Source organism: Heliangelus exortis, chromosome 13, assembly GCF_036169615.1.
Source record: "Heliangelus exortis chromosome 13, bHelExo1.hap1, whole genome shotgun sequence".
NCBI lineage: Eukaryota > Metazoa > Chordata > Aves > Apodiformes > Trochilidae > Heliangelus > Heliangelus exortis.
Genome location: NC_092434.1, coordinates 17,102,633 through 17,129,157, shown reverse-complemented (window position 1 = coordinate 17,129,157; position 26,525 = coordinate 17,102,633). Strand labels below are relative to the sequence as shown.

Genomic DNA, 26,525 nt, shown 5'->3' with positions numbered 1-26,525 from the left:
CAGCCCCAGAAGAGCAGGACAGCAGCTGACACCACCAGTGATGTTCCTGTGCCCTTCCTCTGGAGCACGAGAGGGCTGCTCCCAGTGGGATGGGATGCAGAGGAGGGAAACTCCCCCGGGTGCCTGCTGGCTGCTTTCCCGTGGTACAGACCAGACATTTCACTGCCCCGAGGCAACTCAGAAAGTGTTTCTGATTATGCATGCAAGCAACTGTCTTAATTAACTAAGGCAACAGTCTGCCCTTACCTCTATGGGGATATAAAGCACGAATCCAGGCTCTCCTGTGTGAGTGATACTCATCACACGGATGCCGTTGGCGTAGCCCACGCTCATCTCCTGCAGAATCAGAGGGGGTGAAATGATCCAGACTGGAACACAGCACAGAGATCCAGGAGGAGCACAACACAAACCACACCTTCCAGCCCCCTCTCCTCCCCTCCCTTGCTGCAGCTCACACTGACAAAGAATTTAGATTTAAAAATTCAAATGGAGACGCTGCATGATCCAGACTTCCTAACCACTTCCTGGCAATAAACCTTGGAATTAGCTTGGGACACAGGTTTGTACCCTAGATGCAAGACAGAGGTTGAACAGAAGGTCTCTTCTCAACCTTTTAACATGACAGGGGACAGTGCCTCCCCAGTCACCCATCCCAGCTGTCCCTCTGACTGACAGTTTCATAATTGTTTATGTGAAGCCTGCCAAGATATCAAGTGGCACCAAGCCTACAGTGAGTGGTATACTGGGAATATTGGGAACCAATCATATTCACCTATATATTTATGCAAGATGAACCCAGAGAGAAGTAGTTAAAGTGAGCCCAGTGAGTACAATACCAGCCTAGCTCAGCAGGAAATCCAGATGAACATCCAAGCTCCCCTCTTGCCAGCCACAACTGAATTCTTTCCCTCCTTCCACACATGCTTCAGAGAACCTAGCAGGGTGGGGAGGAAGGAAGCACAGCCACTCACCTTGCAAAAGAGAGAGGGAAAGTGTTCTGCAGTCATCGGGGCATAGGACAACTCTGACAAGACATCCACAGCCCGAGGGCCGATCAGATTGAGAGCTGAAGAGGGGAAGGGAACAGTATTGGGACAAGACTGGACAGGTCCTGCCTGGTGTCTGACTTGCATATGCACATCCCCCAATTTCTGATCTGACTTGCATAAAGACACGTCCCAGTTTCTGACATCTTAAGTATTTACTGAATTAATAGGTACATTTACACTTAAGAGCAGAGGAAAGTCATTAAACTCTTTCTCCTGACAGTCCACGGGGCTGTCTACCAGCTCATGGCTTGCTAGAATGAAGCCTCTGAATTGCTGTTTTCATCCAACTGTTTGGAAAGGAAACCCAGCCACTAAGTGGCACACTGCACAAGACACCATTTGTGATTTCCTCCTGTGTGAGGTCTGCTTTCAGTGACTTCTTACCTGTGTATTTCCAGGTCACATCTTCCATGGTCACGCTGCTGTCATCGGGCAAGCGGCTCTTCAGCCAGGCCCAGCAATGGACTTGTTGGTCAGTAGGGGAAATCATGAAGAAGCTGAAACAGACACATGGAAACCAAGAAACAATGACTGGACAGCCACAAGATGGTTCAGTTCAATCTGTGTCCATCAACTACTACAGCAGCTTCCAAGATAACAGGAGAGCAGAACAGCTCAAGTCTCTGGATCAGTGCTTGTCACGACAAGAAGCTCCAGTGTTAGCAGCAGACTGGTGACAAGGAGTGAAGAGAACACAGACCAGTTCTACAGAAAGTTCAAGGGGCATCTCAAAAGTTACAACCATTTTACAGGAGGTATTTGCAGCTCTTCAGCACCAGTGACTGTCTGCTCTGACAGTCAGAAGGAGTGCTTGGTTGACACAGCAGATTTCTTGTTTCAGCAGACAATGCACAGACAATGGTGGTTGTTATCATCACTTCCTAAAAATAGAACTCCACTTGAGATGTGAAAATGAGCTACTTGTCATGTAAGTCTCTTTCACACAAACTGCAAGTGAAAGTACATTACTGACAGAGATAACATCTGCAGAAATGACCAGGCAAGGAGGAGAGCTACTGGTTTCACAGAGGACAAGTCCTTTAAGCAATACAGAAAAGCAGACAAAAGAGGAAGAGGAGCTGTTTCTAATTGAAAGAGCAGCAAAAAATGCTTTCAGACCAATACAGTGAAAGCTCTCATAAAAAACAGTCTAGAGAAATAAAATCAACACTCAGCTGGGACATGCTGCTGAAGAATATTTTTAAAATGAGAAGGCATTTTTATTGAACACCAAAGAGAGCCCAAACTGTTGTGTCAACGGATGGGATCCTGTGATCCTGTCAGTTTGCATCTGAGAGCACAAAAAAAGAACCACAAGAGGCTGCAGAGCTGAGAATCACAGTACCCATACTGTAATGAAAGCTGAAATAATGGAAAAGTAATATTTTCAGCATGCAGTTCCAAAGAAGCTGGAACAGGCAAGTAGAGGTGACAGGCAAGTAGCTGTCTTGCCTGTCAAGAGGTGACAGGCAAGTAGCTAAAGAACAACTCTTTGGTTTGCACTTTAAGTCATTACCTAACTAACTAATAATTTCTAATGACTGCTGAAATCAACTTGTCATTCAGCTCAGAAATTGAACACCTGAAGGCCTAAGATTTTTTAGAAATCTGTGTTCACCTGTAGTCCCAGAAACAGGCACTTTTTTTCCCCGTATTGGTAAATTCAGAAGCTTCCTCTCATTTGTGCTAGGAGTGGAAAACTGTGACTTTTTTTTTCTTCACAGAGGGGGGGGAAAAAAGCTTCTCATCCTCATTAAGAGGTTCTTAAAGGCTCTGCCACCCAAGGAGTGATGATAAAGAGGCTGCCCACACACCTACCTGCGTTTGCTCAGCCGTGCAATGCTGCAGTCATTCTCATACCCCCCTTTCTCATTGAGCATGCCTGTGTGCACAACGTGCCCAACTGGCACATCCAGGTCATTTGAGAAGAGATACTGCAGAAACTCCAGGGCCTGGTCTCCTGTGGACTGCAGGAATAGAAAGGGAGAGAAAAGTCAGACAAGATATTTGAGCAATACAGTTTAAGATCACACGGATGCCTTGGCCCAAATTCCTTCAATTTGTAATGAGTGTCATCAATGTCTTGAGTGATGCACTGGTGACATTGGGCCAAAGGTTACAATCTATCAACACACTAAGCTGTTATTTCTAGAAATTGGGCCCTTGACAGACAAAATTCAACCTGATATTAATCTTTACTTTGGGAATGCAGCTTTGACTCTCTCTGCCTGTCAGGAACACACAGAATTTTGCAATACCAGTTAATAATAAACTAAATAAATCAGAAACTAAAACCAAATCACCCAGCTGATGCTTTGTCACCTCCCAGGTACTTACACTTATTTCAAACTTGGTGAAAGATGACATGTCAATGACACAAACTGCTTCCTTACAGCACTTGACTTCAGCCCCCACGATATCAAACCAGTCTGGTTTGTAAAAAGTTTTGCTCTGCTCCAAATCCAGCAGATCTAACACGAGGGAAAAAAAAACCCAAGGGACAATTCATAAACCAGATGAACTCAGACCTTACACAGACCAACTGGGGTGTGCCAAGCAGAGGAAGATGCAATCTCACCTTTCCCAGGTGGGACAAAATACTTGACTCTCTCAAATCCATGCTTCTCCATCCACCTGGCTCCCTGGGCATCCAGGCGGTCGTAGAGCGGGGAAGTTCGGAGCTGCCTCCCAGTCTGGAAATCCCAACGTGGAACCTTCAGGTCACACATGAGAGCTGCAACAGCCACAAAAAATCCATTACCAGGCACAGCTATTATCTTTAATATTTTCTTCCACTTTATCAATAAGCCTACTTGCTAACAGCACCAATGAAATTCCCTCGAAACAGTTCTGACCTTCCTTTTCTGCTTTGGAAAACTGAGAAATTTCCTCTCATCTGCTTTTAGCTATTAAAAATCACAATATTTGTGCAGAATGCTTATATTTCTAGATACCTGGGGCCCCCTGACAATACTCTCAAGATAACACAAACTCTCTATTTTTTATGAAGTCATGCTGACTATCATTAATTATGCATCATTCCTCCCTGTATCACACTGTATCAGCCACTCATCATTTTGACAATACTAATACTGGGGTGGGCAGCTCCTAGCTGCAAGTATCATCTAATTTACTTTCTTAAATATTAGCTGTTCAGACCCTTCTCATTATATGTTCCTTCTCATTATTTTGTTCCAAATGTACCTTTTTTGCCAATACAGAATATTCTGATTTAGAAAACAAGTTACCCTAATTTATGTCTGGCAGCCTCCCTGGTTACCAGTGGGGATGGGTATAACACAAGGATGCTTGAACACTTCTTTATAACTGTTAAGTTTCTACATAGGTGAAACTGCTTAAAATTGAAAATGAGATAAATATTTCTTACTGAACTATTGGTTTTGCCCCAGAGCTAATAATTTGATGATTTTATTGGCATTATCTGGTGCATTTGGCATTGTTGCATTTGGCATATTGGCATTATCTGGTTTATTGGCATTATCTGGTTTATTGGCATTACTGGTGCTCCTGAAAGAGTGAATAGAGGGAAGAGCAGATGAGAATGGGAACATAACACCTTAAAAATTGAGTTCAGTATTTGTCTTGTAAAAACTAGAGTGATTCTTGTAGTTATCAGAGTCCAGATTTGTATTGGAAAGCAACTGCAGAATAATGCCAAGAGTGTAAAGTGATTTTTCTGAGGAAGGTCTGAGCATAACATTTTTATTTCCTGGGTACAGCAGGGCTAAGAGTTTTACCCAACTTCTCTGCTTTCACCTGAACACGTATTTTTAGTTCAGTTTCAGAATTCAAATAACTGTGTTCTGCAGATTGTGAAGCTCCTCATACTTCTATTTGAAACTTTCACAGAAAGTGTCCACATTATCTCCAGACTGATAATCAAACAATAGGAGGAAACTAAGAATAGTTTTAGACAGGAACAAGGATGTCTCAAATCTATTCAGCAAGGCATTTATCACAAACTTTGACAGGAGAAAGCAGAATCTGCCATGAAGACACTTCCTTACTGATGTGAGACAGCTGGATCACACTCTCCTCAGTGTGGTGGCATTTCCACACCATAATGATGTGCAAAGAATAACAATGCTTGAGACAGCATCATTATCCCTGTTAAGAGCTTGGCACTGATTTATTAGTCTAGAGTCCTACAGAGAGAGGCACAAATTTCCCAGTACCAGAGGCAAAGTACAGGAATAGGAGAGAGCAGAGGACCAACAGCATCTCTTCAATATAAGATAATAAGAACACTGTTAATCCCAGACCCACCCTCCCCCCAGCAAACCATCCTTTTCCTTCTGGGAGAGAGGCTGTACTGCCACAGAGATGGCCAGGAAGAAGGAAAATGGTTCTCAGCTTAATGAGAGAGGTGACAGAGTAGCAGCAAAGAGGAAAATTTGGGACATCCTGGGCAGCACTGAACACAGAGACCTCACTTACGCATCACTTCCATCACACGGTGACGGAGGAAAGTGCGACTGCTCTGAAGGGCACCAAAACGTTTCAGATCCAGGGGCCAGACATTTTCTGATGGATACCCATTAACCATCCACTCTGCCAGGTACCTGGTGGAAGGAGTAAAGAAAGACTGAGCTGTCAGCCAAAGTCTTTAAGGAAAGAATCTAGCTTTGAAGTCAGAAGCAAGGGAATTTGGACATGAGAACTTGCAGGAGGGACAGAGAAGAGAGTTAGTTCTGAATCCCAGCAGAATCTGGAAGGTTTCCCTTAAAAAAAAACATCCACATTTCCAAACTACTCATTTCCCATGAGGGTGAAATGTCCAGGGCAGCAGGAAGTTCAGGACACGTGGTAAATGAAGCCAGAGCCTGGCTGATGCTGTGTCAAGTTTTGTGCTACCCAAGGAGGTGCTGAGCACGTTTAGGTTGGAGTCAGGAGGCTGCCCCCTGGGTCATTTTTCAGTACCTGGTGTAAGCTCAGCCACAAAACCATCAGTGAGAGGATTAATTTCAGCACAAGGTGCCAGCCAACTGATGCTTAGCTACACTTCGAGCAGGGAAGGAGGAATCCTAGAATTGGCTGGGTTGGAAGGGACCTCAGAGCTCATCAAGTCCAACCCTTGATCCACTCCCCCCGTGGTTCCCAGCCCATGGCACTGAGTGCCACATCCAGGCTCTTTTGAAATATCTCCAGGGATGGAGAATCCACCCCTTCTCTGGGCAGCCCATTCCAATGCCTGATCACCCTCTCCATCAAGAAATTCTTTCTAATGTCCAACCTAAGCCTCCCCTGGCACAACTTGAGACCTCTTGTGCCCTCTTGTCTTGCTGAGAGTTGCCTGGGAAAAGAGCCCAACCCCCCCCTGGCTCCAACCTCCTTTCAGGGAGTTGGAGAGAGTGATGAGGTCTCCCCTGAGCCTCCTCTTCTCCAGCCTCAACACCCCCAGCTCCCTCAGCCCTTCCTCACAGGACTTGTGCTGGATCCCTTCCCAGCCTCCTTGCTCTTCTCTGGACCTGCTCCAGCACCTCAAGCTCCTTCCTGAGCTGAGGGGCCCAGAACTGGACACAGGACTCAAGCTGTGGCCTCCCCAGGGCTGAGCACAGGGCCAGAATCACTTCCTTGAAGTGATTCCTTGAAGGAAGGAGTTCCTTGCTCCAGAGCTAAAGGACAAAGGCAGCTCAGACCAAAACAGAGCAGAAGGATCTGTTCACAGTCAGTAAATGGAAAAACACAGGGGTTTGAGACTGATCATTAAAAATTACATTAGCAAGCTAAGCTGCTTATCTTGAGGCTGCAAGCAACAAACAGGAAAACACCGCTTTTACTTTCAGAAGTTATTTTGGTTCTTAAAGAACCTCAGTGCACAGATTCTCTGTATTTTATGCAGCAAATTAAAAAAAAAAAAAATAATCACTGGTTAGGTAAATTATTAGACAATGGACAGAATCTAGATAATAATGCCTGTTAGGAAAAATGAACAGCTTCTTAAAGCAGAAGGAATGCTGGGCTACCAAAACCAAATGGCATCAGAAGTTATGATCATCCTCCAAGCAACTCTGCTCCTGGGACCACACCTATATGCCTGTCAAAGCATCTGCATTAAGATAGGAACTGGATTTTACAGGGAAACAATTCCATCCCTACCTCTTGGGCAGTCTAGAGGACAGAACTCAAGAGTTCTGGTAGCACTGGCATCAGATCTATGGTACTTTATCTGCATCACATTAACTTCTTTCAGAGAAACTAAGTGCTGTGTCAAGTTGAATGATCTAAAGACTTCAGTCAGATAACCAATAGCAGAGGATTATGGAGTACAGAAGATGAAGCAATATATGCTTTGTTAAGCTTTTATCTCTTCCTGGTAGATAACAAAATCAAATCAGTTAGCTTTAATGAAGCTTACTTGATCCCCAGCAGGCTGCTGATCACTGGGATGTGATGCCTGAGGAGGAGAACCTAATCAGAACATGGCAACTGCTCCTCTCCTTCACTCAAAGTCAGAAACAAAAGGAGAGGAGGCGACAAATACTGACCAGAACATTCTACACAGAAGATTCACCTGAGCAGTCTCTTTTATTGGCTAACACCTTACTTACACACGTAGCAGTGACAAACCACTTACTTGCCTGCTCCCCCACCATATGAGATCCCAGCAGAGTTCATGCCAGCCAGGACAAAGTAGCCCTGCACGGTGGGTGACTCTCCCATGACACAGCGCATGTCTGGCGTGAAGGACTCCGGGCAGTTCACCAACTGCATGATCTGCAGAGCCTCCAAATCTGGCATCCGGCGTAGGAGGGAGCTCAGAAGTGGCTCTAGGACCCAAGACAAGGAAAAAAAAAAATTAAAAAAAAAAAAAAAAAAAAAAAAAAAAAGCTACAAAAAGTCACAGCAAGTTCAGCCTCGGCACATTTCGGTTACTTGACCTTCAGACCCAGCAGCACGGCGGGGCCGTGGTGTTATCTGAGCAGATGCAAACTGCTTCTCTTTCAGCACAGGCACAGCATAAACCTTTTGCCTGCTGGAATCAAACTGTTCCACATGGATCAGGCAGCACACCCTGAAAACAGCCACCCTGACCCAGAGCCCAGCGCTGGTTTCAACAGCGTGAGAGCATTTGCAGTTTTGTGAGGGAAAACAAGAGGAACAGACATCAAGCAGACACCCCCTGAGGAATGGGAACAGGCAAACTCTACAGCTCTTCTCTCACACACTCTGCCAGCCACCACTTACCATCAGCTCAGAGGGTTTCCTAAAAATGTGCTGGTTTTCCTCTTCAGTAACCCTAAATCCATCTCTGTTCTAAGTACCAGGCAACCCCCAAACTCAAGAAAACTTCCCACAGATGCTGCCAAGGAGTTCCACATGTTTGGTGCTTGTTGCATGAGGAATGACCTTTTTTTTTTTTTTTAAATTCACATTCTCTTAGCTTGTTTTTATGCCTCCCAGCTGGCCTAACAGAAGAGACAGCTAATGGAGAGATCCCTATCTGTGCTGTTGCTCTCATTCACCATCTCCTAGACCTCTGTTTATTTCCCTTCTGCCATCTCTTTTTCCCAGCCCACTCAGTCATTCCTGGCTTGGAAACTGTTCCAAGCTTTAAACAACCTCCTGCTGTTCTTTCTCCAGTTCTGCAACACCCTCTGGAAGTAGGGAGCCCAGAACAATAGCCAAGATCTGGCAAACCAAGGATTTAGTGTTGCATAACAACTGTGTTCCCTGCTCCCTTCCTAATAATTCCTCATGTGTCTTTTGCTTGGACTGAGCTGATGTCTTCACAGAACTCACAGGATGCCAAGGTCACCTCCAAGCCCATAATTTTGGGTAGTGCAGGTAAGACTGCCCCACACCCTGTGGCACTTCACACCCATCCTCATGGAGCTTCCTTGCCACCCCACTTCCTTCAACAATTCTTCACAGGCTGCCATTTGAGAGGGTTAATAAAAGGATACAAGATATCTACTTTGGTTTTCCTGTCCAGAATTTACCTCCCCACAGGACTCCAGAAAAAAGCCAAAAAAAAGCTCCAAAAGCCCACAGGACTCAAGATTCAGCACAAATAATGCTCCTCAGCTTCACACACAAGCCCTAAAATAATCAGATTTCACAAGCCCTAAGAAGTTCCACAAAGAAACACTAGTTCTGACCTGCTCTTCCCCTTCCCTCTTAGAGCTTCCTTGCCACCCCACTTCCTTCAACAATTCTTCACAAGCTGCCATTTTAGAGGGTTAATAAAAGGACAAGATATCTACTTTGGTTTTCCTGTCCAGAAGTTACCTCCCCACAGGACTCCAGAAAAAAGCCAAAAAAAAGCTCCAAAAGCCCACAGGACTCAAGATTCAGCACAAATAATGCTCCTCAGCCTCACACACAAGCCCTAAAATAATCAGATTTCACAAGCCCTAAGAAGTTCCACACAGAAACACTAGTTCTGACCTGCTCTTCCCCTTCCCTCTTGGAGCTTCCTTGGAGCTTCCTTGCCACCCCACTTCCTTCAACAATTCTTCACAGGCTGCCATTTTAGAGGGTTAATAAAAGGAGACAAGATATCTACTTTGGTTTTCCTGTCCAGAAGTTACCTCCCCACAGGACTCCAGATAAAAGCCAAAAAAAAAGCTCCAAAAGCCCACAGGACTCAGGATTCAGCACAAATAATGCTCCTCAGCTTCACACACAAGCCCTAAAATAATCAGATTTCACAAGCCCTAAGAAGTTCCACACAGAAACACTAGTTCTGACCTGCTCTTCCCCTTCCCTCTTGGAGCTTCCTTGGAGCTTCCTTGCCACCCCATTTCCTTCAACAATTCTTCACAAGCTGCCATTTGAGAGGGTTAATAAAAGGACAAGATACCTACTTTGGTTTTCCTGTCCAGAAGTTACCTCCCTACAGGACTCCAGATAAAAGCCCCCAAGATTCAGCACAAATAATGCTCCTCAGCCTCACACACAAGCCCTAAAATAATCAGATTTCACAAGCCCTAAGAACTTCCACACAGAAACACTATTTCTGACCTGCTCTTCCCTTTCCCTCTCTCATGCATTAGTGTTCCCAAGTGAGAGGCTGCAGTTACAGCCTTTTTTTCTAATTGATAAAAAGAGGGATCAGTGTTAGATTTGTTCTCATATCCAGCCCAACGTTTAAGCAACTGTGCAGGCTATTTTAATATCAAAAGGTGTTCCAACCAAAACGATCAAAGCAGCAAAGCAAGAGCTCCAACCACTTCAGGAACTTCATCCCTAAGAAAGAATCAAACGTTGGCTGAGTGAGCTCTGACTCTGCTCAGCTGTTCAGTATGTTTGAGCTGATAAAAGGGTAACACTGGGACCTGGTGTGCCACAGCTTCTAAAACTTGGGCAATTTGCAGGTGCCTTTTCCTTTCAGCAGTGCCCAGGAAGCCAAAAAGGAGGTAGGTGCAGAGCTTGAGAACTCATTAGTGAAGATAATATCTTCAAGCAAGTCTGGAGACATCTACAGATCTAAAAAACTTCAGCACAAAACTCAAGCCCATCCTGGCTCCATCCCCTGGAGTTTAAACTTTTATGGTATCAATCAAGACAGTAGCTCACAGAAATGAAAGTGAAATTAATCAAATGAAGCTGGGGAGTTGCTGGAGAACATACTACCACTGCAGAAAGAAATCAGTGAAAATCCTGCTGTGCCTAAAGTGACATAGTGAGGTGTGTGCATTCCCAAGGGATGTAAAGAGCTCTGACACAGGGAAAACTGGATCCCTGGGGAAAAAAAAAGGCAATTTTGAAGATGACAGGGCACACACAAACCTACCAGGCATAACACAGCAGGAAAAAACAGAAGAAAGGGATCATGCTATGCTCTTTCCTACAGAAAAAACCTCCCATGTAAAAGTTCATAGAGAATATGAAAATAGCTTAAAAAAAAAAACCCACAGATAAAAGATGGGACACTTGGAATATAGTAAGCTACCACTGGCAACAGTGGGGTGAAGCAAGAGTACCAAGTTCTGTCCACAAAGCAAACACCACCCATGGCAATGCACTTGGCAGCCACTGCTGAAGAGAGCTGCAGGGAGAAACAAAACACCATGGCTCAGTGGCAAGTCACCAGTTCTGATCTGCAGTGTCACCAGAGGAGCAGCAGCATGTGGTACTGACAGTCAAAAAGCAAATTAAATGGAAGAACAGCACCAGGGGGGTTTTGCAGTACCTCGCTGCACCAGAGGAAATTAATGTAAGCAGGGGGCTAGCTTTTAAACACCAGAGAGGTATGGAGGTAGTCCCTGGTAAAGGGGTTTTAGGCTAATTATTGATAAAACGAAGAGATGAATGAATCTGAGGGAACATTCCCAGATAGATGCCCAGGTGGCCAAGAAGGCCAATGGCATCCTGGGCTGGCTCAGGAACAGCGTGGCCAGCAGGTCCAGGGAAGGGATTCTGCCCCTGTGCTCAGCCCTGGGGAGGCCACAGCTTGAGTCCTGTGTCCAGTTCTGGGCCCCTCAGCTCAGGAAGGAGCTTGAGGTGCTGGAGCAGGTCCAGAGAAGAGCAAGGAGGCTGGGAAGGGATCCAGCACAAGTCCTGTGAGGAAGGGCTGAGGGAGCTGGGGGTGTTGAGGCTGGAGAAGAGGAGGCTCAGGGGAGACCTCATCACTCTCTCCAACTCCCTGAAAGGAGGTTGGAGCCAGGGGGGGGTTGGGCTCTTTTCCCAGGCAACTCTCAGCAAGACAAGAGGGCACAAGAGGTCTCAAGTTGTGCCAGGGGAGGTTTAGGTTGGACATTAGAAAGAATTTCTTTACGGAGAGGGTGATCAGGCATTGGAATGGGCTGCCCAGGGGAGGGGTGGATTCTCCATCCCTGGAGATATTTCAAAAGAGCCTGGATGTGGCACTCAGTGCCATGGGCTGGGAACCACGGGGGGAGTGGAGCAAGGGTTGGACTTGATGAGCTCTGAGCTCCCTTCCAGCCCAGCCCATTCTGTGATTCTATGATTCTATGATTCATCTTTCTCACACCTTTCAGGTACAGGCAGACACATGCTGGTCAGTAACAGCCCGCGGTGCTGCTACCTCTGCCTTCTGCTACAGCCACGTGTTTGGTTGCTGTGGGAATCTTTCCTCCCCAACATACCAAAATGATCCCAGTCTTCCTGAAGGTTGTGAATCTCCAGCTGGTTCCGTCCCTCCGTGAAGAGAGGTTTGGGGTTTTTCTCAAAGCCTCCCGAGAGGATGCCCCCTTGCCAGTTGCGTATGTAGATCCTGCCATCAGGGTCCACCACAGCTGCAGGGGAAAGAAAAGAGGTGGGAAGGGAACTGGGAGAAGGGATGGTTGCCTCAGGGTGCTGTTCCACAAACTTCAACAACTGGGAGTGGTGCCAGGCTGGGTCAAACCAGTGGCCCCCCAGCATGAGAAGGCTCCGGTGCAGCGCCCCGACCCCGAATTTTGGCACCGTTCTGGTTTTCATGTGACCCAGTTCAGAGGACTAAATCTGCAGCAACTCCCTCCCCAACCATGAATGTCAATTTTGGGGCAGCAAAATAAACTGAGTTGAACCTGAATTGCACAGTTTTACCAGGAGCAGGAGGCCACAAAAGTGAGTTGGATCCCTTGTGGAACCAGTAAGCTGCCTTAGTTCCACTGGAACTGCACCCAAGACCAGACCTTCCCCCAGGGGAATTTCTGACTTCCTGAATTAAGAACAGTTATAAGAAGAGTCTAATTTCTGAATTAATTTCTAACTTCTGAATTAAGAAGAGTTAAGTTTCATGGGGATGCATCAGGGATTCAGATTGCTGCAGGCAAGCAGAAGGAAGAAGGTGGGCAGGACTAGGGGGAGGGCAAACACCCAGGTCAGGTTTGCTTCTTCCAGTGGTGGCATCAACTTGAAACATTTATGATGCTGCACCCAACATGTTACCTGGTGATTTTACTCATGTACAGAAAAGCTGTGAGTATAAAAATACATCCATACAACTCAGTGAAGTAAAAGTGAAGCACTCAGGGACTCTGGTCAGAGCTGAACTCCCTGGAGGGTTTACACACTCCTCAGTAGAAGCAGAAACTTGCTAAACACAGAGTAAATAAGCAAAATTTTCTACTTCAAAACCACAGTTTTTTAACTGCTTTTTAACTTTTAGAGGACTAAACCTGCAGCAACTCCCTCCCCAGCCATGAATGTCAATTTTGGGGCAGCAAAATAAACTGAGTTGAACCTGAATTGCACAGTTTTACCAGGAGCAGGAGGCCACAAGAGTGAGTTGGATCCCTTGTGGAACCAGTAAGCTGCCTTAGTTCCACTGGAACTGCACCCAAGACCAGACCTTCCCCCAGGGGAATTTCTGAACTAAGAAGAGTTCCAAGAAGAGTCTAATTTCTGAATTAATTTCTAATTTCTGAATTAAGAAGAGTCAAAGTTCATGGGGATGCATCAGGGATTCAGATTGCTGCAGGCAAGCAGAAGGAAGAAGGGGGGCAGGACTAGGGGGAGGACAAACACCCAGGTCAGGTTTGCTTCTTCCAGTGGTGGCATCAACTTGAAACATTTATGATGCTGCACCCAACATGTTACCTGGTGATTTTACTCATGAACAGAAAAGCTGTGAGTATAAAAATGCATTTATATAACTCAGTGAAATAAAAGTGAAGCACTCAGGGACTCTGGTCAGAGCTGAATTCCCTGGAGGTTATATACACTCCTCAGTAGAAGCAGAAACTTGCTAAACACAGAGTAAATAAGCAAATTTTTCTACTTCAAAACCACAGTTTTTTAACTGCTTTTTAACTTTTAGAGGACTAAACCTGCAGCAACTCCCTCCCCAACCATGAATTTCAATTTTGGGGCAGCAAAATAAACTGAGTTGAACCTGAATTGCACAGTTTTACCAGGAGCAGGAGGCCACAAGAGTGAGTTGGATCCCTTGTGGAACCAACAAGCTGCCTTAGTTCCACTGGAACTGCACCCAAGACCAGACCTTCCCCCAGGGGAATTTCTGAACTAAGAACAGTTATAAGAAGAGTCTAATTTCTGAATTAATTTCTAATTTCTGAATTAAGAAGAGTCAAAGTTCATGGGGATGCATCAGGGATTCAGATTGCTGCAGGCAAGCAGAAGGAAGAAGGTGGGCAGGACTAGGGGGAGGACAAACACCCAGGTCAGGTTTGCTTCTTCCAGTGGTGGCATCAACTTGAAACATTTATGATGCTGCACCCAACATGTTACCTGGTGATTTTACTCATGTACAGAAGAGCTGTGAGTATAAAAATACATCCATACAACTCAGTGAAGCACTCAGGGACTCTGGTCAGAGCTGAATTCCCTGGAGGGTTTACACACTCCTCAGTAGAAGCAGAAACTTGCTAAACACAGAATAAATAAGCAAAATTTTCTACTTCAAAACCACAGTTTTTTAACTGCTTTTTAACTTTTAGAGGACTAAACCTGCAGCAACTCCCTCCCCAACCATGAATGTCAACTTTGGGGCAGCAAATAAACTGAGTTGAACCTGAATTGCACAGTTTTACCAGGAGCAGGAGGCCACAAGAGTGAGTTGGATCCCTTGTGGAACCAATAAGCTGCCTTAGTTCCACTGGAACTGCACCCAAGGCCAGACCTTCCCCCAGGGGAATTTCTGAATTAAGAAGAGTTCCAAGAAGAGTCTAATTTCTGAATTAATTTCTAACTTCTGAATTAAGAAGAGTTACGTTTCATGGGGATGCATCAGGGATTCAGATTGCTGCAGGCAAGCAGAAGGAAGAAGGTGGGCAGGACTAGGGGGAGGGCAAACACCCAGGTCAGGTTTGCTTCTTCCAGTGGTGGCATCAACTTGAAACATTTATGATGCTGCACCCAACATGTTACCTGGTGATTTTACTCATGAACAGAAAAGCTGTGAGTATAAAAATACATCCATACAACTCAGTGAAGTAAAAGTGAAGCACTCAGGGACTCTGGTCAGAGCTGAACTCCCTGGAGGGTTTACACACTCCTCAGTAGAAGCAGAAACTTGCTAAAGACAGAGTAAATAAGCAAAATTTTCTACTTCAAAACCACAGTTTTTTAACTGCTTTTTAACTTTTAGAGGACTAAACCTGCAGCAACTCCCTCCCCAACCATGAATGTCAACTTTGGGGCAGCAAATAAACTGAGTTGAACCTGAATTGCACAGTTTTACCAGGAGCAGGAGGCCACAAAAGTGAGTAGGATCCCTTGTGGAACCAACAAGCTGCCTTAGTTCCACTGGAACTGCACCCAAGACCAGACCTTCCCCCAGGGGAATTTCTGAATTAAGAAGAGTTCCAAGAAGAGTCTAATTTCTGAATTAATTTCTAATTTCTGAATTAAGAAGAGTTAAGTTTCATGGGGATGCATCAGGGATTCAGATTGCTGCAGGCAAGCAGAAGGAAGAAGGTGGGCAGGACTAGGGGGAGGACAAACACCCAGGTCAGGTTTGCTTCTTCCAGTGGTGGCATCAACTTGAAACATTTATGATGCTGCACCCAACATGTTACCTGGTGATTTTACTCATGTACAGAAAAGCTGTGAGTATAAAAATGCATCTATATAACTCAGTGAAGCCCTCAGGGACTCTGGTCAGAGCTGAACTCCCTGGAGGGTTTACACACTCCTCAGCAGAAGCAGAAACTTGCTAAAGACAGAGTAAATAAGCAAAATTTTCTACTTCAAAACCACAGTTTTTTAACTGCTTTTTAACTTTTAGAGGACTAAACCTGCAGCAACTCCCTCCCCAGCCATGAATGTCAATTTTGGGGCAGCAAAATAAACTGAGTTGAACCTGAATTGCACAGTTTTACCAGGAGCAGGAGGCCACAAAAGTGAGTTGGATCCCTTGTGGAACCAACAAGCTGCCTTAGTTCCACTGGAACTGCACCCAAGACCAGACCTTCCCCCAGGGGAATTTCTGAACTAAGAACAGTTATAAGAAGAGTCTAATTTCTGAATTAATTTCTAATTTCTGAATTAAGAAGAGTCAAGTTTCATGGGGATGCATCAGGGATTCAGATTGCTGCAGGCAAGCAGAAGGAAGAAGGTGGGCAGGACTAGGGGGAGGACAAACACCCAGGTCAGGTTTGCTTCTTCCAGTGGTGGCATCAACTTGAAACATTTATGATGCTGCACCCAACATGTTACCTGGTGATTTTACTCATGTACAGAAAAGCTGTGAGTATAAAAATACATCCATACAACTCAGTGAAGCACTCAGGGACTCTGGTCAGAGCTGAATTCCCTGGAGGGTATACACACTCCTCAGCAGAAGCAGAAACTTGCTAAAGACAGAGTAAATAAGCAAAAATTTCTACTTCAAAACCACAGTTTTTTAACTGCTTTTTAACTTTTAGAGGACTAAACCTGCAGCAACTCCCTCCCCAACCATGAATGTCAATTTTGGGGCAGCAAAGTGAACTGAGTTGAACCTGAATTGCAGTTTTACCAGGAGCAGGAGGCCACAAAAGTGAGTTGGATCCCTTGTGGAACCAATAAGCTGCCTTAGTTCCACTGGAACTGCACCCAAGACCAGACCTTCCCCCAGGGGAATTTCTGAATTAAGAAGAGTTCCAAGAAGAGTCTAATTTCTGAATTAATTTCTAATTTCTGAATTAAGAAGAGTTAAGTTTCATGGGGATGCATCAGGGATTCAGATTGCTGCAGGCAAGCAGAAGGAAGAAGGTGGGCAGGACTAGGGGGAGGGCAAACACCCAGGTCAGGTTTGCTTCTTCCAGTGGTGGCATCAACTTGAAACATTTATGATGCTGCACCCAACATGTTACCTGGTGATTTTACTCATGTACAGAAGAGCTGTGAGTATAAAAATGCATTTATATAACTCAGTGAAATAAAAGTGAAGCACTCAGGGACTCTGGTCAGAGCTGAATTCCCTGGAGGGTATACACACTCCTCAGTGGAAGCAGAAACTTGCTAAAGACAGAGTAAATAAGCAAAAATTTCTACTTCAAAACCACAGTTTTTTAACACAAGGTCTTTTTTTTGGTTTTTTTGTTTGTTTTTTTTTGTTTGTTTTTTTGTTTTTGTTTTTTCTTTTTAAGAGATGCAAAAGCCAGAACATGGGGGAGGAGCAATTACCTCAAGTGCTTTGGTTGCCCCTACAGCTCATAGACATGTAAATGCCATTGCAAAGCCTTAGGTTCAGTTGGAGGAAAGGGATAGATGGGCCATTCCTGCAAGGAAAACATAGTGCCAGGACTCCAGCCCACAAATGCAACAACCCAAGTCTCAGACACAGCTACCAGGCAGTCTCCTGCTAAGATGACCCACTGTGAAAATCAATTTCTGCAATGAAAGCTTTTCCAAAAGTAAGGAAAGAGATTCAGCCACTGGAGGAGGATATTCAGAGCAACTGAGCTAGAATATACTCTACAGTCCCAAATAAACTGAAAACTGGTAACACTTAGGTGGGCTTTAGGACATAAAGCACATGTCACCTCAGAAAGGCAGACAGAATTCACTAAGAAAAGGGAGGCAGAGCTGAAGAATCCTTACTTGGTATGTTGCTTGCTAGAGGTTCCTTCAAAGGATGGGTCAGGAGGTAGAAATGTTCACAGGCATGGACTGGGATATTGACAGTTTCCTCCCCAGAGTGGCCCAGCTCATAGGCCCACTGAAAGAGAAAAGTGGGTGTTAGAATCCAGAAGAAACTCCAGTTAAAAAAAAAAAAAAAAAAAGTAGGACAAAAAGCACAGGTCCTCCCTGTGGGTCCTCTCTTTTTCAGGGTTTGCTTACATCAAAGGCCAGGAAGATTTTGTTTAGTCCCTAAATCTTAAACAGACACTTTTTTTTTTTTTTGCTTAGAATTTGAACTGTTTAGGACAGACTGTTTTTCTGCTCCTCACATAAGATCTAGAAAAGTGGGCTCCTGATTTGAGGCTAAGAAGTCCCAAACACAACAGGAAAACAAAATTCAGATCTGCCCAGCAAAGTCAACACCAGACTCAGCCTCTAGAAGTGGAACAGTTAGGATTTAGGAGTGAAGACACCTTCCTAACTAGACAGCCATTTGCAAGCTGAGCAACAGCTTGTCAGATGTGTTTTCAGGCTGGAGAAGACATGCCAGTAAGAACTAAAAAAGGGAACTTTCAGTGTGTGTGTATGGGAGAAGGGCAGAGAGAAAGTTAATGTCTCACTAAGTGCTGAAGCAAAATTTTTCCTATCAGAAGGGAACAGCCCCCAGGAGAGACCATGGGGCTGCACCAAGAGGCTGCAGGGTGTTCCTCAGGAGGTTAACAATCAGAATCTGTTGTATCAAGCAGGCAGCAAGCACTGCTCTGCCTTCTATGAGGAAATTACTAGGTGGACAGATGATGGAAGAGTGGTAGATGTGGTTTATCTTGATTTCAGTAAAGCATTTGACACCGTCTCTCACAGCATCCTTGTAGATAAGTTGATCAAGTATGGGTTTGGTGATCAGGTAGTGAGGTGGATCAGGAACTGGTTGAAAGGAAGGAGTCAGAGAGTTGTAGTCAATGGGGCAGAATCTGGTTGGAGGTGTGTGACTAGTGGAATCCCTCAGGGGACCTCAGGAGTCCCTCAGTCCCAGGGTACTGGGACCGGTGTTGTTCAATATCTTCATCAACGACTTGGATGAGGGTATAGAATGTACCCTCAGCAAGTTTGCTGATGACACTAAGCTGGGAGGAGTGGCTGACACACCAGAAGGCTGTGCTGCCATTCAGAGAGACTTAGACAGGCTGGAGAGTTGGGCAGGGAGAAACATGATGAAATTCAACAAGGGGAAGTGTAGAGTTTTGCATTTGGGGAAGAACAACACGATGTCCCAGTATAGGTTGGGGGCTGAGCTGCTGGAGAGCAGTGTAGGTGAAAGAGACCTGGGGGTCCTGGTAGACAAGAAGATGCCCATGAGCCAGCAATGTGCCCTTGTGGCCAAGAAGGCCAATGGCATCCTGGGGTGCATTAGAAAGGGGGTGGTTAGTAGGGCAAGAGAGGTTCTCCTCCCCCTCTATTCTGCATTGGTGAGGCCACACCTGGAGTATTGTGTCCAGTTCTGGGCCCCTCAGTTCAAGAAGGACAGGGAAGTGCTTGAAAGAGTCCAGCACAGAGCTACTGAGATGATTAAGGGAGTGGAACATCTCCCTTATGAGGAAAGGCTGAGGGAGCTGGGTCTCTTTAGTTTGGAGAAAAGGAGACTGAGGGGTGACCTCATCAATGTTTTCAAATATGTAAGGGGTGAGTGTCAGGGAGATGGAGTTAGGCTTTTCTCAGTGGTGACCAGTGATAGGACAAGGGGTAATGGGTGTAAATTGGAGCATAGGAGGTTCAAGTTGAATATCAGAAAAAATTTTTTTACTGTAAGGGTGACAGAGCCCTGGAACAGGCTGCCCAGGGGGGTTGTGGAGTCTCCTTCACTGGAGACATTCAAAACCCACCTGGACACGTTCCTAGGGGATGTACTCTAGGGGGCCCTGCTCTGGCAGGGGGGGTTGGACTAGATGATCTTTCCAGGTCCCTTCCAACCCCTAGGATTCTATGATTCTATGATTCTATGATTCACAGCTTCACTGGTCTAAGCAGCTGAGCAACGTGACTTTGATCTGCTCCCGTAAACCAAGCCAACACACACAGATTAAAAAAAAAAAAAAAAAAAAAACCCAAACAAATAATAATAAAAAAAACCCCACAAAAAAGAGAAAGAAAAATTGTAATAATTCAACCTGGCCAGCACAGTTGACGAAGTACTGGCATCCAATCTGTCCTCTGTCAGTCTCCACTCCAGTCACACGACCCTTCTGAATTGTGACATGACTGACACTTGTCCGTTCATGAATCTGGACACCTGAAGAGGACATCCAAAAGTCAGGACACCAGGAGCCTTCCTCCTAAGCTCACACTGAACACTCAAACCCAACCTAAAGGCTTCCTTTCTGTTTGAGACAAAATTTCTCCTCTTCAGCCAGTAGTTCTGAAGGGACACCCTGGGATTTGTGAGGTATCACCTATACAATTTGCACATCTGAAGGCTGAGGCTGTGAGGAGTCCCAGAGCTCTTTCCCCTGTGACAAGGTGGGTGATAAGCACACCCTAGCATCAACAACACACACAAAAAAAAGTCTCAGCTAGGGTTTCCTTCCACTACAATTCCTCTGTGCAATAAAGGCTGTAGTTTCAGGTGGCAAGACTGGTTCTTTAAGTGGAAATCAGTCATTTTGTGAAAAAAAATCCATTAACAGCTAGCAAACCAAGCTGGACTTAAAATGTAGGACAGGTACCCTTTTCAAGCAGCTTCTTCCAATGTGATGGACTTTCATCCTTAATGAGCCTCATCTCTCTTATCATATCTAACCTTTCTCCCACTTTTAGACCACTCCAAACTTGCCAACGTGCTGGACAAACAGCATTTATTACCACACTTCCAAATCCCTTTCCAAAGAATAGGTGCCCAACATCCACAAGGACTCAGTCTCACCTTTTCATTTGTATGTCATGAAAAATCTCTGGATGTGCAACTTTGAGCCAGGTCCTACAAAGGACTGTTTTTGTGGTAAAAGTGTGTGCTTATTCAGAGAAATATATAACCAGTATGGACAACACACTGGTGCTTGATCTATCACAGCAGATCTGTGAAGGTTAAGCACCTTAAAAAAAAAAAAAAATATCCAGCCTTTTTTAAAAAGAAAAATACATCTTGAAGAATCAGAACCTTATACAAACAGCCAAGTTTTGGGTCTTTGGTGCTCGGTTAGAAGACCAGAGGAGATGCAGACACCATTTTATTTTACAAAGGTAACTATCATGCAAGAGAGCACTCTATAGATAGAAAAACCTCATACCATTCCGTGAGGCAGCAGTTGCCAGAGCCAGACTCACATTGGCAGATGACACGACTGCATCTTCTGGCACATATATGGCCCCCACAAGGTCATGGATGTTGATCAGTGGGTGGAGCTGTGCCGCTTGCTTGGGGGTGATAATTTCACAAGGGATCCCCATTACACTGCCACAGAACAAGAGAAAAATGTCACCAGTGGTCCTGGTGGAGCAGGAGGGCTGGTGGAAGTTTCAGAGGGGTTTAATTCCCTGCTCATACGTACTTCAGTGAAGAAGCAACACGTTTCAGAGAGATCAGTCGGTCCTGAGTCTGAGCCAGGGAAATGGAGCCTGTCCTCACGTACCCTGTGACAATGATTAAAGTCAGATTTGGGCTGGATCTTGAATTCCTTTTAATCTCAGATCCATTGCTTTAATACAATTGCAGACCTGTTGCTTCCAGGAGCCTGGAAATCCCAGATCCCCAGTTAATTACTTATCAGCGAGTAATTAAAAACTGCGTTAGTCAGCTTTTAAAAAAAGCAATTTAATTTTGACTGCTGTTCTAACTCTACTGCTTTGCTCATGTTTATAAAAAAAAATTAAACATCACACACAGTATCCATTAAAATATAAATGTTACTGGCAAAAGGAAGTGATCTAATAAGTACTCAGAAGAATAAAACTTCAATAACTAAATGCTGACACTTTGTGACTCCACCTTCTACAGATCAACATTTATCTTAATTACAGGCAGAGTTATTAACCTCTTGTGAGTCTGACATACATCACAAGTCCTTGTCAGCAGAAAGCTTTCAGGATTCCAGTTCCTGAAAATGCCTGAGTGTTTTGGAGAGAGAATTCCAACACAGTATTTCCTTGTTATTTCCCAAGCAAAGCACCTTGCTATGCCTCTGATTTAGTGCTGCTGTTATTCACCTTCTCTTTTTGAGAAGGGAATTGGTACAGAAAATGGGCCATTTGCTCCAGTTACTGTAATGCAGTGTTCAGTGTCCCTGTGAAAATTCACCTACGTTTGCCCAACAATGGGCAGAGTTTGCAGGTTTGTTCACCTGCTCCCCACTCCCTCTCCCTGCCATTATTCTGATTAAAACAGTAACATCCCTCTGCATCTGATTCTGTCATTTTTTTTTAAAGGACCCCACCACCTCTTCAGACACTAAAATTACATTTGCCCAATGTACAGATGACACAATGGGCACAGTCTCCATGCACTCTGCATGCAGCTTCTTCACCTGCTCCCCACTCCCTCTCCCTACCATTATTTTGATTAAAACAGTAACATCCCTCTGCAGACACTGTCATTTTTTTTAACAGGACCCCACCACCTCCCCAGACACTATAAATTACTTTTGCCCAACTTACAGACAACACAATGGGCACAGTCTCCATGCACTCTGCATGCAGTTTCTTCACCTGCTCCCCACTCCCTGCCATTATTCTGATTAAAACAGTAACATCCCTCTGCATCTGATTGAATCATTTTTTTTTAAAGGACCCCACCACCTCTTCAGACACTGTAAAATTACATTTGCCCAACTTACAGACAACACAACAATGGGCACAGTTTGCATGCACTCTGCATGCAGTTTCTTCACCTGCTCCCCACTCCCTGCCATTATTCTGATTAAAACAGTAACATCCCTCTGCATCTGATTCAGTCATTTTTTTTGAACAGGACCCCACCACCTCCTCAGACACTATAAGTTACTTTTACCCAACTTACAGATGACACAATGGGCACAGTTTGCACGCACTTTGCATGCAGTTTCTTCACCTGCTCCCCACTCCCTACCATTATTCTGATTAACAGAGTAGCATCCCTCTGCAGACACTCAGTCATTTTTTTGAACAGGACCCCAGGACCTCTTCAGACACTGTCAAATTACGTTTGTATTTCAATGCCAACACTTTGACTCAGTTTCCCCAAAGTCGACGACAACGATGACACTTTCAGTACCTGTTTTTATTCCTGTCTCTTCCTCCAGCTGCTGGTAGAGCTTGTTGGAGTAGTCTGCCATCTTCAGCTCTAGGGACACGTGCCTGGCTGTGCTGACGATGCCGGCGCAGAACCGAGTGGTACCAGCAGCCAATCTGCAGGAGAAGTTGCAAAGAGGCCTCATCCAGGCAGAGTCCAGCACCCCCCGTCAGGCTGCCAGGCAGCAACCTCTCCTCCACACACAGCTGAGCAAAAGCTGGAAGTGGGATGGTGCAGGGATAACACATTCCACCTCTAGATTGCTTTTCATTTAGCTCTCTTGTGTTCCAAACCTGGTTTCTTTTTAACCGGTCCTAAACGCCGACATTTTTCGAAGAAAACACTTTAAAAAACCCCTCCCTAACCTCAGGCTTAAGTTGATCTGTCCACCTGATTCCCTCTCCCTTCCAAGCAGGGTTTCCCCCATATGTGAATTAATTGGATTTGAGCCTTTTATCTTTACCATTTACAGGGCAGCAACTGCCACAGACAGGTATATGCATTTCTTGCCCCTTTTTAACCTGCCCTTGCACCACTGTCCATGCAGTTTGGTGACAGTTTGGCTGCTGCAGTGACAGAAACCTACCAAAAACTCCTGCAGCACAGACAGCTGAAGGCAAGACAGTTAGATTTAAGCATCTCCCTCAAAACCTACTTCCAAGTCATCCTTCTTGCTGCTGAAACAACCCTGCTTTACTCCCTCTTGCCTTTGACAAGATCCCTTCTGGCTTGGCGTGCCAATATTGCCTCAGAAATTCAGTGTTAAGGCTCAGCTGAGTCAGGATTTCTTTTTCCTGTGTCCCCACTCAGTCACAACTGTCCCTGGTGTGTCCCATGCTGTGCTTTACCAGATGTTTCTGCTAATGTAATGTCCTTCTGCCTCAAGCACACCCCTTGGGACTGAGCTTGGGCAGCACCTCACTCCAGGGAGATCTGAAATGAGGAATTCCCACCCCACCCAAGGCTGGGAAGGGTTGTGTTTCCTCACAAGTGAAGCCCACCAGCTGATTGCCCTCAGGACACCACTCACAAGGTCTCAGATGAGACCACCCCAGTCCTTTTCTTTGCACCTACAAAGAACTTGATGCTGTGCAATGTCAAGAAACTGTAGCTCCTTGCTCTTAAAGGCAGCATCAGGCAGGAGGTTCTAAGCTAGACAGTAAATATTCTTAGTCCAGCAGCTACTGAGGATGCTGGAAGGTGCTGAGATAAAAACCCTCTTCAAATCCCCACACTGCTCAATGAAAACACCAGGAATCCATCTCTGGGACAGAAACCTGAGCAGGTATGGGCTGCAGAGTCAGCTCTCAGCAGGATCTACGTGCTCTGCCCCAGCTGCAGTGGCCAACAGAGCCTTGTACTCAGCCCAGCTGCTGTTTTACACCCCTGCACCAAGCCCTGCAGCAGCCTGACTGGAGAATCTGTACCTTTAACCAGCTTCTAGAGTTTAGTGATAGCTGCTCATAACCCCCCCCCAGCTCCCCCAAGCTTTACCAGTGGTGTAAGACTTCAGGCATGGATCACACCCTTCTTCTAGAAATGGTCAGGAGGGGGTGAATGATTTGTGGAGCTCCAGCTCTGCAGGCTGCTCTGTTTTACACGATTACATGTGGCTGCACACCAGAGCAGAAGGGTTTCTCCTGAAGGAACTGTGGCCTGGGGGAAGCCCACACCAGGACAGAGTTCTCCTGACAGGAACTGCACCCACACTGGATCTCAGAACTGAGCACACCCACCATTCAGCACCCGCAACTCTTCAGGTGCAGGTTGAAGCACAGGAGAGAAGTCAACCACGGGGAAAGAAAGGTGGTGTTTTCAAGGTTGGTTGGTTTTTTTTCTTACTCCCTGAATCTACTTTAAATAACAATAAATGAAATTAACTGTCCCCAGGTCAAGCTTGTTTTGCCCAGGGCAGTAACTGGTAAGCAACCTCCAGATCTTTATCTTGATCCATGAGCTTTCCCAGCCTACTTTCTCCACATCTTTCTAAAGTAAAGTGAGTGGCTGTGTAGCAGCTGGGCTCTCAGCCCAGGCTAACCCACCACAGTCACCCTGCCCCTCACAGGTCTGCCCTGTGCTGTGAAGGAGCAGCTAAGTGTCACTTAGCAAGCACCTCTCACAACAAGCTGGGTCCAAGTCCATGGGAATAAGCAGCACCAAGACCTCAGAGCAGATGCTACCCTGCAGGAGGGTCCTTTTTCTTTGGTTTCATTACCAGAAGAAGTCCTTACCTGCCCTGCTCAAGTAAGACAATATCCTTCCAACCCATCTTGGAAAGGTGATATGCCACGGAAGTGCCCATGATTCCACCACCACAGATGACAACCTGTGCCTGTGCTGGCAAGGGAGCCTGCTGAGGTTCTGCTGTGGTTGAGGTGCCTCTCTGGGAGCAGGTCATCCTTCTCCATTTGGGGTTAGCTGCCCGCCACCGGACATCTGACAGTAACCGGAGAAACATCCTGGCAGTGGTTTCTTAAAGCACCACCTCAACGTGCTCGGATGTTAACTCAGAACCACTCCTTCTAGGAAGGAAAAGAGACAGGAATAGCATTACCACCGATTACACGCGGGGCTGGCAGCAACAAACATCACATGGTGCACCGGGTACGAGGGGACATGATGAGTAAACAACCAGGAGAGCAGTTGCTCCGTCCTGAAACAGCACTCTGGATGCTGAGGTTTTGAACTTAAATCTCACAGCAGCCACACAGCACTCTACCTGCGTCTCCGGCGGTTTCTGACTTGCCACTCGCCCACAGTTCAAGAAAAGAACGCCACGAAGGTTCTCACCCCAACAACAGGTAGGTTAGAGAGAGCCAGCAGGCACGGAACATGCTCCGACACCTTTCCTAAAGGCCAAGGTTACCAGCGCGCAAACAAGCCCGGTCATGAGTGCTGCCAGGCCTTCACCTGAGGAGGGAAAGGAGTCCTGTGATCAGAGTAAGGCGGGCAAGGAGCCGGAGACACTCTCCCCGGTGCTGTCAGCTCCACCAGAACCGCCGCCCCAGGCCCTCTCTCTGCCTGCAGTAACCCCAACCCCCTGACCGCAGCAGTTCCGCCCTCTCAGCGCCAAGCCGGTGCCCGTCGGGAGCTTGCGGGGCTTCCCTCCCCCTCACAGCCCTGACGAGAAAGCGGCACGGCGGCCTGAGGGGCCCGCTCCCCTCACAGAAGGCTGCCAGGGAGGGAGGGGGGGAAAGCGGGCCAGCGGCACCGGCAGCCCCGTTAACCCCTCCAGGACCCGGGGAGCCGCCGTCTCGGCCCTGCTTGGCCGTCCCCACCGGAGCCCCGGAGGAGGAGGAGGAGGACGAGAGGGGAAGAAGGGGGGGGGTGTGAGGAGGGCGGCGGGAGGGGCCGCGCTCTCACCTGAGGGAGGGGGGAGCGAGGCCGCACCGACCTTCCGCGCTTTACGGCCGCCGCGCGACAACCGCCCCCCGCGCGCGCTGCGTCACGCGCCCCGCCGCCAATCACCAGCGCGATCCCGGTGGCCGCGGGGGGGGCGGGGTCAGTGGGCACCGTGACCACGCCCCCTACCCATCACACCACGCCCCCTACCCCTCAGACCACGCCCACGCCCCGCTAGGCCCCGCCCACTCTCCGTCCCAAGCAATAAACTACACCCAGTAAAAACCTGCAGACTCTTTTTATTAAATTCTTCCGTTTCATCTGTACAGAAAAAAAAAAAAAAGGAAAAAAAAATGCAAAAAAAAAAAATGCACATTATGTTCAGAATCTCAGTA

The 26,525-nt window shown here is 46.2% G+C and overlaps 1 protein-coding gene across 3 annotated transcripts in view; it reads right to left on the bottom strand.

Moving 5' to 3' along the window:
- Positions 1–26,243, bottom strand: part of PDPR (pyruvate dehydrogenase phosphatase regulatory subunit) — a 29,899-nt gene extending 3,656 nt beyond the window's left edge. Inside the window, exons 1-17 of one of the 3 annotated variants that reach the window (XM_071757077.1) lie at positions 26,152–26,243; positions 25,508–25,698; positions 25,020–25,310; positions 22,771–22,904; positions 21,074–21,155; positions 20,813–20,976; positions 19,697–19,818; positions 17,511–17,628; positions 12,125–12,274; positions 7,648–7,840; positions 5,508–5,632; positions 3,628–3,783; positions 3,387–3,520; positions 2,868–3,016; positions 1,434–1,546; positions 972–1,066; positions 247–336 (exon numbers count right to left, since the gene is read on the bottom strand). In XM_071757077.1, coding sequence (XP_071613178.1) covers positions 247–336; positions 972–1,066; positions 1,434–1,546; positions 2,868–3,016; positions 3,387–3,520; positions 3,628–3,783; positions 5,508–5,632; positions 7,648–7,840; positions 12,125–12,274; positions 17,511–17,628; positions 19,697–19,818; positions 20,813–20,976; positions 21,074–21,155; positions 22,771–22,904; positions 25,020–25,246 — 2,052 coding nt within the window. In that variant the 5' untranslated portion in view covers positions 25,247–25,310; positions 25,508–25,698; positions 26,152–26,243. The remainder of the gene's footprint in view (positions 1–246; positions 337–971; positions 1,067–1,433; positions 1,547–2,867; positions 3,017–3,386; positions 3,521–3,627; positions 3,784–5,507; positions 5,633–7,647; positions 7,841–12,124; positions 12,275–17,510; positions 17,629–19,696; positions 19,819–20,812; positions 20,977–21,073; positions 21,156–22,770; positions 22,905–25,019; positions 25,311–25,507; positions 25,699–26,151) is intronic. The other 2 variants (XM_071757078.1, XM_071757079.1) reach the window with 2 other exon arrangements.
- Positions 26,244–26,525: the final 282 nt, after the last annotated feature.